Below are 14,796 nucleotides of genomic sequence, written 5' to 3'. Positions count from 1 at the left end.
TGAGGCCAGCCTGGGCTACAAAGAGAGTTCAAAGCAGCCCAAATTGCATAGTGAAACCCTGTCTCAAAAAGACAATAACTAAATAAATAAATACAAAAATAAAATTAAATGAAAATAGATCATTCACCATAAATCAGGCATTATGTCATGTATTTTCTGTAGAGAAATTAAAAATCAAGTCTAAATGATCACTTATTTAATGTCTTCCTGTAATGCTTTCAGCATTGTACTAGGGCCCACCAAAAAGTAAAAATATGTGATACCATATTCCTACCATTATAGAATTTTCATTTACTCCTATAAAAAAAATTCTTCTAGCTTATGGATTCTTTCCCAAGGAAAAATTCAACTAAAGCAAAAAGATATATGCTTTAAGACTACACAATCATTTACAATAAGAGAATGTATATAGCAGTCTGGGGAACTAGAGAATTAACAAATTATTAAGCATTGACATATTATGTACTCATTTGAATATGAAAATTTGAAAATATAAAATAAATGTGACATAAAGATAATATAGAAATAAAGGTAATATACAATAAAAGCAATATCTGTGTAGTTCTAACTACATAAATAGAAGAGTCAATAAAAAGGTTACATTAACAGTAAGGGGAGAAAAACCTTTTAACCATGTGATGATTTTACATGAAAACAATTTTACTTCAGTAGAGCTTCTTGAAAACATAATCTCTCAAATAATTTTAATAGATTTACTACTAGATCATATTTACATGATCAATATAAAACATGGGAAACTTTTGAATGTGAAAAACACCTTACTTTTAAAGGGTAATATTGATATTTACTAATATCCTATTGAGGAACCTTCTAAATTAAAAGTCTATTCCTACTGTAATCAAAGTTGTCATCAGAATAAAAACTTCTTGGATCTATTAGAACTACTTGTTTAAAAAAAGAACTATTTGTTTTTACATGTTTAAATGCATTGAAAGTATGCATTTATTGGCTTTAAAATGTAACATTGCCTGTTATACCTATACTGCAGCCTTTTCCTCTAGTCTAAATTGAACATAATTTAGACCTGAAATTTCCTAATTCTAGCCCCTCCTCATTCTTCTAAGGAAGAATTAGACCCTTGTCCTTTTGTTCTACAATAAGTGCTGTGTGATATGTGAGCTGCTGGCCTTCCCGTAGATATTTCTCAGGTGGGCAGCACCCACTAATCACCAAATAACAGAAATCTCTACGTGCTCAGCAAAAAAGCAGACTGAATTTAGCATTGTACATGTTCGGTAAGAAAGGGCATTTATTGTTTATTAGGTAATGTTCCAGAGAATTCATGTGAGCATGATGAAACTCAACCCAGGAAGCCAGAAAATAGCAGTGTTTTTCAACTTCATTATAAGATAAGGTGAAAGAAAAGTTATTGCGCAGTGGCTGCGAACAACAACGCGGGGACACGGACCTTACTAAATCAGCTGCCAGTGCAGTCATATAAAAGCCAAAGAGTAACTAGGCTACGAAAGACATGTAGAGAGAAAAGGAATTATTGTGCAAAAACATTTTGAAAGCAAATAGTGGATGTTTTCCAACAGGGAAAGAAGCCATTTCAGTCATTTAGTTTACATAGTGTCCTTCCATTTCTTTTTTATGTAAAGAATAAGAAATTAGCAAGTTACAGTTACACTTGTGACAGTTGAAGAGTTATTCAGCTTCATCTCAGAAGAAAGAAGTAGAAGTTGTTTGACTGTGTCTCTGCATTGAGAACATCACAAGAGTATGAAGAAATGGATTAAACACATTCTTTTTTTTTTTTTTTTTTTTTTGGTTTTTCTCTGGTACCGGGAACTGAACTCACGACCTTGCTCTTGCCAGGCAGGCGCTTTGCCGCTGAGCTAAACCCCCAGGCCCACATTCTTTTTTTTTTTTTGGTTTTTTTCTCCGGTATCGGGAACCAAACTCACGACCTTGCGCTTGCCAGGCAGACGCTTTTTGCCGCTGAGCTAAATCCCCAGCCCAAAACACATTCTTGAATTTTGTTCAGGTTCAGCAAATTTTTGCCAACTAATTAAAGATATGAGATCCCATTATTTTAAATCAGAACATTCAGTTTTCTGACACATATGGTTTTATTTATCTTAATAATTAATAAGGATCCTCTAATCATTTTGATATTGAAACTTAGTAAAGTTCAGCAGTGCTTCCAAAATATATTCTATAGGCCAGTCAAATAATTAAAAAAATAATAATCCAGAAGCTGTTCTGAATTCTTTTAAATATTCAAAAATATAGGTTAGAGAAGTGAACACTCTTTAAAATGCTATAATTTTAAAGAAACTGTTTAATCCTGTTGGCCATGGAGACCTTTCTTATTTAGCATTACAATATGACTTTTTAAATTTAATAATATTTATTAACATAAACACCTGTAAGAAACTTTGAAGAAGTATAGCAAATTCAAGTATTTGTTGGTAGGTGCTATAATAACTTTTCAGTGTTTGTGCATGAGGAATCTTTGTTTCCAGTCAAATCATGAATTATTCTGATATTAACTAGGATGAAATAGCCCAGAGACAAATAGCATTACAATTTATAGAATAAGAGAAAAAATATGGCTTAGCCTCCAAAATACAAAACATGGTACTAGAACTGAGTAGTGATTCCAAAAAAAAGACAGAAGCCACTATGAAGAGTAACTAAACTCAATATAAAGTAATCTAACCACAAGATATTTCCACAAATTCCAACTATGTATAAATAACAACCAAAAAACCTAAATTTCTCCATCATCCCTGATCACCCTTACTTCCATTTTTAACTGGACCCTTGTTTAGAAAAAAGGAGGTCAGTGTAGGAAAGGAAAAGCAAAGAAAAAAGTTGTAGGCCACTGGTAAGGATTCTGTCCTGAATTCCCAGGAAGCCTCCTTTCAGAGTCTTTAAGAGTTATATCATGTACCGCTTGTTCTAAAAGACTCAGGTTCTCTATGCATAAAGAATGTTTAAGGGTAATTTTGGTTGCTAGGGATTTTCAGTTTTCACCTCAAGCAGTAGTCTTAAAACTAACTTCCAATTTCATATATTTTTACCATAATTAGGGTTTATTTATATAGAATAATGTGCCCTTTTGCTTTAAAGTGAAGGAATTCATACTTCATATAGATTGATCGTGTGTTTTATAAATTAGCAGTCTCAAGTTACAGTGAAAATAGTTAAAATATAATGAAATATTTCAAATATTAGTATTTAAAACCATTATTCTAGATAAGACTATATGGATTCTCGTTCTTTTATGAAAGTTTGACTAACCTCAATATTCTGATAAAAATTGAATTATTCACTTCTAACAAGAACACATTTCTTTATTTTATAAAATATTGATTTGACTCAAAGTCTAAATATTATTACTGCTTTACTAGTTAATATAAGCTCAAGGTCTGAGAATATTTTAAATGATAGATTTATTACCCTAACATTAATAATAATATATCTATCACTGGATAGGCTAAATAATATATCTGCAGTACTACTATAAAGCTCTATTACTGCCAAATATTTTTAAAAACAGACAAAATGTTTTTGATATTAATTTTCATATATTTCTATAAGGAGAATACATTGCCAAAATGGCTAAAATATTTGACTGTGAGTTTTATCAATAATTTCTCAAATTAATTCTCTTTTATTTCTTCTGTTCTTTAGTTCTTATATGTAAAACTATTATAAATATATATATATCATGTGAATGAGTACATGTATGTATATAAACACATCTGTCCAAAATAATACCTTTATATTATTTGAATGTTAAAACTACAAAAATATACCAAACAGAAACACCTTTGGCATCAGATCTTAGAAACTAAAATAAGAATAGTGTATCAATGCTGCATTCCTTCTTGTTTGTTTGCTTGGTTAATGCACTTATTTTGCTTTTTTGGAACCTTATTAATGTGTGTACTTTGGGATACAATGTGCTGTACTTGGATGTATGTAAATTTTAATTCATGCAACTGAGTTCTGTGACAGCAGAAATTACCTTTTTAATAAGATATAAATTCTTGTTGAATGTTTCAAAACAAATAAGTGGAGTCTTTATCAATGAATTTTCCACAAATAGGAGAACTATCACAGCAAATATAGAAAGGTCAGAGAACATGGATTCAGTGACAGGGCAGAAATGGTAAGAGTGAAGAGCTTAGGGCTGGCTACTCTGTTTGTAGGGACAGGGGGTGGGCTATTCCTCAAGTTTCAAAATGTAGTTTTACACAAGAGAAAAAAATAAAAAAGAAAATAGTAAGGTGTGAGTTTTCTCAAGATCTATCAAGCATAAGATCAAATAATGGCAAAAAGCAGGAAAAAAAACAGAGTAAATGACTGATTTGATACATAGAAGGGGTTTTTGAAGTTGCTATCTGAATAAGATGGAAAATTGGAGATTTCTTTAACTGGAGGATTAAAAACATTAGAAGTAACAACACTGTGAGAGGAAAAAGAAAGTTGAGTAATTCTTGCTTTATCTGGATTTTAAAGTTTCTCTCCTTTCTCTCTCTCTCTCTCTCTCTCTCTCTCTCTCTCTCTCTCTCTCTCTCTCTGTCCCTCTCTCATTGTAGAATGCCCGAGTCGCCTGGTGAAGTTTCTGAATATCCTTTGTTTGTCACAGTTGGTGACTGGCTGGATTCTATAAAGATGGGACAATATAAGAATAATTTCATGGCAGCAGGGTTTACAACTTTTGACCTGATTTCAAGAATGAGCATTGAGTAAGTTGTACTAACATTATCTTTTTCTTTTTTTAATTAATTTTATTGACACACTTTTGACACATATAATGGTCACATTCATCATAGGAAATTTGTACCTGTACATGATATATCTTAATTCCTTTTTTCCCATTCCCCTCCCTACCCTTCAATGCTTCTTCACTTCTCCATTTACAAAACTTTGTTTTTATGACATTAATCCCCTTCTTTTATTTTTATCCCTATTCCTTTCCTTCCCTTCTCCCTGCCCCCTTCCTTGTTTCCCTTCCCATTTGAACATTTTCTTCCTACTTCCCAGTATCTATCACCCATTTTAGTTCTTATTTAGTTTTTGGTTCTTTCACACAAGAGAAACAATGTGTTATTTAAATGTGTGTTCAATTTCTTTCATGTAAGAGTATGGTCTTAAAGGTGCATCCATTTACTTAGAAATGTCTCAAATTTATCCTTCTTTATGGCAGAAATATTCCATACTTCATATGCTCCATTGCATACAAAAAACACATTTTCTTTATCCATTCATCCATTGATAGGCATTTCTTGTTTTCAAGATTTAGATATTATACATTATGCTGCTATAAACATGGATGTGCATGTATCACCATGGTATGATTCTTTTAATTCTTTCAGGAAGATACCTAGAAGGGGACTAGCTAGGTCAAATGGAAGCTCTAGTTTTAGATTTTTGAAGAATATCCACATTGATTTCCATAATGGTTACACTACTACACTCCCACCAGCAGTGGAGAAGGGTTCCTTTTTTCCTACAGCCCCACCAGCATTTGTTACTGGTTGATTTCTTGATAATAGCCATTCTTGCTGGGGTGAGATGGAATATTAGTGTTGTGTTAATTTGCATCTCTCAAATGACCAGCGATATTGAACATTTTTATATATTCATTTGCTGTTTGTACTTCTTCATCTGAGAAATGTCTATTCATTTCAGATGCCCATTTTTTGGATGGAGTCTTTAAATTTTCAGGGTCTGATTTTTTTAGTTCTTTATATATTCTAAATATGAGTCCTTTGAAGAACAGCTGGTGAAACATTTTTCTCAATTTGTGTGCTGTCTCTTCACTCTGTCAGTGGTTTCTTTTGATGTAGAAAAGCTTTTTAACACAATGTGATCCCAGTTGTTGATTCATTGTAATACTTCCTGTATATCAGAGTTTTGTTCATAGTCTTTTCCTACCCATGTCTACAAGAGTTTTACCTATTTCGTTTTCCAGAAGATTATTTGTTTTAATATTTAGCACTTTGATCCATTTTTATTTTAGTTTGATGTATAGTGAGAGATATGGGTCTAGGTTTAAGCATTGGCATGTGGGAAGTCAGTTTTTCTAGCACCAGTTGTTTTCTAGCTCTCTTTCTTCCAGTGAAGATGTTTGACCCCTTTGTCAAAGATAAAGTAGCAGGGTGTGTCTGGAGTTATTTCTGCATCTTCCATTCTGTTCCATTGATCCTCAAATCTGTTTTGGGTTTTTTCCAGTACCATACTGTTTTATCATGATAGCTTTGTAGTATAATTCCAAGTTGGAGATTTTGATCCCCTCTGCCTTGCCTTTGTAGCTAAGAATTTCTTTTGCTAGTCTAGATCTTTTCTGGTTCTATATCAATTTTAGGATTGTTTTCTCTAGTTCTGAAATGTATGCTATTAGTATTTTATTTGGGATTACATTAAATCTGTATAGCAGTTTTGGAATTTTCACTATATTTGTTGTTCCTACCCAAGAATAATGGATACCCTTCCATTTTCTGATATCATTTTCAATTCATCTTTCCATTTTCTGATATCTGCTTCACTCTCCTTTAGCAGAGTACTATAGTTTTCAAGGTAAAGGTCTTTTACTTTGATTGATTGATTCCTAAGCATTTCATTGTTCTTAATGTATTGTGAAGGATGCTGTTTCCCTAATTTTTCTGTCAGTGAATTTGTTATTTATCTGTAGGAATACTATTGATTTTTGAGTGATGAATTTGTATCCTGCTATACTACTGAATTTAGTTATTAAATCTAAGAGTGTTTTGGTGGAGGTTTTGGAGTCTTTTATGTAGAGGACCATGTCATTCATTATATTATTATTCATAATATTATTATTAATATTATATTATTATAATATTATTCCTTCCCTGTCCTTGTTCCTTTTATCTCTTTCATTTGTCTAATTGCTCTGGCTAACTTGCTCTAGAACTATTTTTCATTGCAGTGGTTATAGTGGACATCCTTACCTTGTCCCTGATTTTAGAGTGGAAGATTTCAGTTTTTAATCATTTAGTATGATGTTGGCTATTGGTTTGTCATAGACGGCTTTTATCAGATTGAGATAAAGACATTGTATTTGAATTTTCTGTAAGATTTTTTTTAAATCACAAATGGGTATTGGACTTTGTCAAATGCTTTTCCTGCATCTATTGAGATGATCATGTAATTTTTGTCCTGGTTCTATTAATGTGGTATATTACATGTTTTGATTTGCATATGTTGAACCATACCTGCATCCCTGCAATAAATCCTACTTGGTCATGTAGTATAATCTTCTTCATGATTTGCTGCATTCTGTTTGCAAGTATCTTATTGAGGATTTTTGCTCCTATGTTCATTAAGGAGATTGGCATACAGTTCTCTTTTATTGGTTGGAGCCCTCTCTGGTTTTGGTATCAGGGTAGTTTGGCCTTCCAGGAATGAGTTTGGGAGTATTGCTTCCTTTTCAATTTCCCTAAGGAATTTGGGTTTTTTTGTTTTGTTTTTTTCTCTTTTTTTTGGTTTTTTTGTTTGTTTGTTTGTTTTGTTTTGTTTTGGTTTGGTTTGGTTTTTCTCCGGTACCGGTACCGGGAAACAAACTCACGACCTTGCACTTCCCAGGCAGGCGCTTTTGCCGCTGAGCTAAATCCCCAGCCCCTCCCTAAGGAATTTGAAGAGCAATTGCAGCAGCTCGTCTCTAATTTCATATAGAAGTCAGCAGTGAGTCTGTCAGGACATGGGCTTCAATTTCTTTGACTGATATATATCTACTTCATTCAGCTTTGGTAATTTGTATGTATCTAGGAATCTGTGTATTTCTTGAGTTTTCCATTTTACTAGAGTACAGGCTTTCAAAGTAGGTAGTAGTTATCTTTAGGATTTTTGCAGGATCCATTGTGACTTGCCTTTTCATTCCTAATTGCATGGATTTAAGCCTTTCCTTTCCTTTTATTATAAGGTTGGCTAAGGGTTTGTTAATTTTATTTAAACTTTCAAAGAACCAACTCTTTGATTCATTATTTATATCATTTTCTTAGTCTCAGTTGGGTTAATTTCTGCTTTGATATTTATAATTTCCTTCCTTGTATGTGCTTTGTATTTAACTTGCTCTTCTTTTTCTAGAAACTTGAGGTTCAATATTAGGTTGTTTGAGCTCATTCTGTTTTTCTGATGTGAGAATTCATCTCCACAAATATCCCTCATAAGACTCTTTCTTTGTGTCCCATAAGTCTGGTATGTCATATTGGTATTGTTACCATTTAATTGTAGAAACTGTCTAATTTCTTCTTTAATAATATTCTGTTTGGGGAATTATAAATTCAAATACTATAACAAGAACACTTTTCCTGAGGCTAGTTTGTCATTTCCAAAATTTCTGACTATTGTTCTAGTGGAAGTTGGACATTACATTTCTAAACTATTATTCTTTGAAAGAAAATAGTTAATTCAATAACTTTTAAAAATATTTTAAATGCTTTCTAAAATGTATATTACTCTTGTTCATATTATAGACTTTATATCAACATAGTTTTCTCTGATAAATTATCTATTACTCATATGAACAAATATTTCATAACCAATGCCTATTATCTTCATCAAATTAGTACAATATTATGTCACGTTAGAGCTCCTCCTGTGGAATGTAATGGTCAGTCATTTCCCTTGTTTCAAAGAACACCCATTGCAGACAGGCATTAGAAATGCTCATCATGTGGGTTAAAAGACTAAATACTAAAACGATTATATTAAGCCATATTGAAGTTATCATTATTTTAAGGCAGTAGTGGCAATTTCATATGGTTCAAAATAATAATTTCTTAGCTTACTGAAATACTATGGGAACTCAGAGTCTACATTATATTTCCTGCTTTGCATTCTCACCGTTTTGATATCACTGTTGCAAATTTACCTAACTACATATCTAAATTATATACAGCCTTTGGGCCTACAAAATATCTAACATAAATACCTGCATATGAAATTTGTTATTTCATTAAATTTGAGATTAATGTGGCATATTTTGTGGAGCCAGAGAGAAGAAACATGTAAACAATTACCATTCATTGTTATCTATTCTTAACAAGCTACCAAAATTTTGGCAAATGTGACACTGTGCATATTTAACATGTATAACATTCATTTTTTCTCTCTCATATTTACCACATCTAAATGTTTTTCCGCTCCCCTCTCTCTCTCAGTGACATTAGGAGAATTGGAGTTATACTCATTGGACACCAGAGACGAATAGTCAGCAGCATACAGACTTTACGTTTACATATGATGCACATACAGGAGAAAGGATTTCACGTATGAAAGTACTATAAACACCTGTGTTTTGTGCCTCAGCATTTCTAAAATGAAAGATATCCTCTCTAATGCCCTCTCTTCTGACTCTGTAAACATCTTCACAAACCAGTCTCTTGTTCAGACTACGGCCGCACACCTTATGTTTATGCTTCCAACCTGGATTTTGAAACCATGCTACTACACAGATCCTCTGAATAGACTGCAAATAAAACCCTGGCCCAGTGCAGATTATTGCTACACAACAATAAATAACTCAGCATGGATGTGTAACATGGTATAGAGGTATTTGGGAAGTGTTCATGAACTTAACCTGAAGGAATTTATCCAGATGTGGCATTCTTAATAATGTATGTAAAGTTTGATGGTAAATGAGATAGAAATAGTGGGACTTTCATGTTTTGTGATCAAGTCGCTGCCAAACTGACATGGATATTTATTTTTAGATAGTTTTATTCAAATCTCTCTGTTGTATTGTTGCTTTATTTTAAAACTTTGCATACTGGTACCTAATGTTAGAATGATTTACAAAAATGAACAGGATTCCATGTAATGCATTCTTGTCAGGTGTGACTCTGGGGAGAAGGGAGGTAATGGGGAGGGTGAGGGAGAAAAATACTGTGATTTTAAATCTTCTAAGACTGGATTTGTCTATTTTTAAATTAACCTTCTAATGTCCTACACATTTCACAGTAGCTATTACTTTAGAGGCTTTTCCTGTCTGGTTTTTTTTTTTTTTACTATTTTGTATTTCTCTACCATGTTATGAAACCACCCTTGGAAAAACAGAGTGTGTCCATTACTCTAAAGGTTTTCATAGAATGAAGCACAGAATAAACCCACTATTGTTCCCTTCATCCATTTTCACACATTTAAAACGTGATTATGAAAACACTGAGGAAATCAACTGATCTTGTAGAATTGCTTTGAATAAAATATCTAAGGTTATAGCCTTAGATGTAGGGTGAAGTGATTAATTAATTTAAGCAAAATTTTATGATATCTATATGGTAGCCCAAGGAAAAGAAACACATCTGTCTAGCTGATATCAGTATATTTTGCAAGTTTAAGAATTCTTATGTTTTGATTGCAAAAATAAGTTGTATGAACATGCTGAGCTGTTTTCCAAAGCTTCTAAGAAATAAGTATGAATACTCCAGGATATAAACAGATCTTACAATTCAGTATGTGTGTGCATGTGTGTATATGTGTGTGAGTGTGTGTGTGTGTGTGTGTGTGTGTGTGTGTGTACATATGTTAATGTGGCCCAATAATGCAGTTACATAAAAATGTGAATGCAACTAAGATACGTTGTTGTCATAATCTTCTCAGAGGCTTGTAACAAAACCGGAACTATATTTTTCAGTGAATTAAGCTCAGTCAGCTTGTCAAAATAGTGGTGTCTTACGAACAAAATCATTTGTAAAATCAGCTGCTCCTTGCAATATACAAAAAATTGACTGCCATGTTAGGTAGAAAAGTAAGGAGAATGTGTTAAGGGAGACAAAATTGCAGTGCAGGTTGTCTATAGATGTTAATCATTTGTTTTTTACTTAATCTCAGAGGCAAAGGTGCCCTATCTACATTCTTAAATTCCTACCTAAATTGCAATTTCTATTGAAAATAGTGTTCTTTTTATCTAATGGCCCTTGTTTTCTTTCTTTTTTTTCTTATGTTAAGAATTGGATAACTGTCCATTTTACCAGATCCTTCCAAATATACTATATCATGATGACTTATCTCCTGTTATTTTTCCTAGCACCACTTAATTTTTCTTGTTTCAAAAAATGAATAGAGCTAGAAAGAAGTTTTGAGAGTATTCCTTAAGTATACTATAAAAGAAAAAAAGGAGACATCATTCACCTTTTAAGTAAGTGTGTCAGAAACAGCTAGCAACATTTCTGTAGCCATCAACCTGCATGGTTATGCACCACTCATAAACTATATGCAATTTGCTTGACATATTTACCCAAATCTGTATACATTTAAAGTAAATATAAAATTTCCATATTTATCTGTCTTTAAATATATATTAAATAAAAACAGATGTAAGCAAATTAAATTTATTAATCATATATATTTATTTTTATAAAACAACAAAAAGGTATGTAGAAAACAAGAGATAGAATAGTATTGTCTTCCATAGGACTCTGTCAGCAACATCTGTAAACGTTGATGAAATAAATTGTACTAAAATATTTAAACTGCTATAAGATGGACATTCAGTGATTATAACATTAAAGATCTCTTTTAAGAATATTTTTCTTGAGTAGATGTGCTGCTTATGCTTGTCAATCCTAGCTACTCCAGAGGCTGAAGCAAAAGGATCAGAAGTTCAAGGCCAAGCCCTGATTCAAAATATAAAAATAAATAAATAAATGTATGTAGCTCAGTGTTCCCTGAATTCAGTCCCCAATAACACACACACACACACACACACACACACACACACACACACACACACACAAGACTACTCTACATTTCCTTAAAAACATCTAATAATACTATCCAACTTCCAGTTAATCTGTACTTCCTTTTCTTCCCTAACATTTTCTCTGAGTATCAGATAACTCTTTTTCTTCTTTACCTCTCACCACTCCTCAAATCTTCTTTTAAATTTCATTTATGTTTTAGGAAACTGTAAACATGATTATAAATGTAAATTTGAATTTCATTTCTTAGTATGTACTATGGAGGGATTTTTTAGAATTTTTAAAGTCAGTTAAAGAAGCCAATTTTATCTTATTTTTCTGGATAATCAATTTCTAGTCTATAGCCAACTAATTATCTCATGATAAAAGTCATATTTTAGAAAAAAATAAAAATGTACAATCAAGGAGAGAGGTGATGTTCTGTATTTAAATCATTAAGATGAAAAGGCAATCAGAAATTATGAAACTCAGTTTAACAGGAATCAAGAATGACAGAGTTTAGTACTGAGTTATAAATATTTATAAATAAATTATGGATGCCATAATAAAAATTTATTTCACTTTGCATTACTTCTTAAAGTCTGCTCAACTATTACCTGCATAAAAAGCCTTCCAGCTACAACTTTAAGGCCTATCTCAGCCCATGAATAGAAAAAGTTCCAAACCCAATCCTTGAAAAGCAGTCTTTGTAGAAGTAGTAGTGAAGAATGAATTGTTACATTTCATCCAAGCACATTTCTAAAAGATATTTTTATCATTTTATCTAATAACTTTCTGTTATGCAAAGTGGTTAGATAAATCTCCTTGTCTCAAGATTTTAACCAATATCTTTTTTCTGTTCCTTTATTAAATTTTATAAAGCTTTCTTTTTCAATCACTCTGTTCTTTTTAATATCATTTATTCCCCTTTTTTATTTTTATTACTATGTCCTGTATCCCTGTCAACATAGGAAAGCACAGAAAATCTAAAAAGATTTCTCTGATCTTCTTATAAAAGGCTGAAGGGCAAAGATTGCAAATACTGTACTTTTAATATGATGGTCTTATCACATGAGACCACTTGTATTCACAGAGGGTATGGATTCTGGCTTTGCCTTAACTGAAAAGTGTTTTGGAAAATAATTTACCAGTGGTGGTGATTCTTTTCCATAGCTTTAGCTAAGGAAGTTTAACATTAATTTTAAATTAGTGTTCTAAGAAACAAATGTTGTTATTCTATCTCACAGTGTCTGCCTTTATATAGAAAAGAAATTTGCAGCAAATACATCACAGCTTTCACTAGGTTCACCTTAACATTTCCAGGGTCAAAGTTCACAAAATAGAAGAAGCCCATATTACTTAATGTTTAATCAGAAAGTATTTTATTGCTTTTTAAATAAAGACTCTAAAAGGCACAGGAGCATAGTGGGTGAATTGGTGATATTCTTCCATCAGAATACCATATACTGAAGTCACTTAACTTCTCATTTTAATGATCAACATTTCCAAAATTTGTTTCAGATTTTGTAGTGTTCAACAAAGGCAGTATAAACTTTATTTAGTTCAGTTTAACAAACATCTATGGAATGCCTCCTACATGCATAAACTCTCACACGAAGATGAATTTGCACTAAGGCAATACTGTCGTCTTAATTAACTCTCAAGCTAAAAATTTAGATGTTTGAACCTGTTTGTAATTTTCAATGGTTGCCATATCTCTGGGGGTTGGCCCTTTCCATAGAATAAAAACAAGTGCTTAGGAAATGGTCCAGTGTGAATTATATTTACAATCACTTCCAGAAGGAAATATTTTGGACCTGAAATGTACATAAAATTCTTTACATACTTTGGCAAAGAGAAGCCTGTTTGCTAGATTCTCTAAGATATTCTCACTTATTAATAGTTAATCCTTGTCAAAAGTCACAAATATTTATTGTTCAGAGACAAGCCTTTTAGTTTACATATACACTCATACCTCAAAGATACCTTCAATTTAAAAAATCACTCATTTTTCAAAACCAATTCTGAAATTAAAATTTTGCCCAAGCTAATCACTAGGCTTGGTAATTGCAATGATAAATATAATCTTCAAGGGTTGCAGAAAGTTCTTTCAAATGTAATCCATTAACAAGGGAAAAAGATGACTACTCATGACTAGATCTAACATGTTCCTAAATGAAATGAAGGGAAAGAAAAATCTTACATTGCACAAAGTAAATATTCTCATCTTTCTCTTAATGTTCCCTTTAAAAGCTAAGCACTAAGCAGGTGTTTCAAGGATTTCTTAGGATAAAAACTAATTTCTTTTGTTCTAAGAGAATGTGACATGATATGTGAGAAAAAGATCAAAGGACACAGGAGAAAATAGATATCAAAATGAAGTTTTAGCTAATCTTTTTTGACTAATAGATTCAAATTATTTAGTCAAATTTTTATTAGAATATTTATGAAAATATTGAAAGGCTTAAGATTTTTGCTCTTAATTGAAATTTTTATTTAGTTGGCAATCTTTTTGGAGGATCTAAAATACATCAGAATATTTACCCTTGGCTTTCCATTGTGGACTGAAAATTAATGTATTTCTATATTAATGAAAAAAATTGAGAGAAAAGTTTTCAACTACAAAGGCAACATGCTACTAAATGAATAAACTTCACCTTTAAAAAAACTCTGACAATTATAAACTTTGTATCCCAATGATATTTTCTCATCAATTTTCTTAAATCTTTGTATTTTCCCATAGGATGCAAAGTTTTAAACAAAATGAAGAAAGGTTCTTGCTCAAATTTGTACACCTGCTAGACTCCCAGATCTCTACATCATTAAGGGGATTTTTTGATTTCTTCCTTTTAAAACAAAATCTCAAAGAAGAATTCCATGGTCATTAAATACAAGCAATTCATTATCAAAAACAAGTACATTAAAGAAGTATTATGTGACAGAATAGGATAAAAGATAGCTCTAAAATATAAATATGTGGTTTATACTTTTTTCTGAATTGCTGAGGATTGAATTCAGGACATTTTACATGCAAAGCAAGCCCTCCATCACTGAGCTACATCCCCAGGTTCAGGATTCCTACTTTTTTTTTTTTTTTTTTTTTTTTTTTTTTTTT

General features: G+C 31.9%; 1 protein-coding gene across 4 annotated transcripts in view; it reads left to right on the top strand.

Annotated features, from left to right (window-relative positions):
- Positions 1 to 11,609, top strand: part of Epha6 (EPH receptor A6) — an 822,128-nt gene extending 810,519 nt beyond the window's left edge. For all 4 annotated transcript variants that reach the window (XM_013503527.1, XM_005375499.2, XM_005375500.2 and 1 more), the window contains 2 exons: positions 4,575 to 4,724; positions 9,165 to 11,609. In XM_013503527.1, coding sequence (XP_013358981.1) covers positions 4,575 to 4,724; positions 9,165 to 9,279 — 265 coding nt within the window. In that variant the 3' untranslated portion in view covers positions 9,280 to 11,609. The remainder of the gene's footprint in view (positions 1 to 4,574; positions 4,725 to 9,164) is intronic.
- The last annotated feature ends 3,187 nt before the right edge of the window (positions 11,610 to 14,796 follow it).

This window comes from Chinchilla lanigera, unplaced genomic scaffold (genome assembly GCF_000276665.1).
Source record: "Chinchilla lanigera isolate Chin_1 unplaced genomic scaffold, ChiLan1.0 scaffold00006, whole genome shotgun sequence".
NCBI classification, from domain to species: domain Eukaryota; kingdom Metazoa; phylum Chordata; class Mammalia; order Rodentia; family Chinchillidae; genus Chinchilla; species Chinchilla lanigera.
This window is presented reverse-complemented; position numbering and strand designations above follow the sequence as displayed.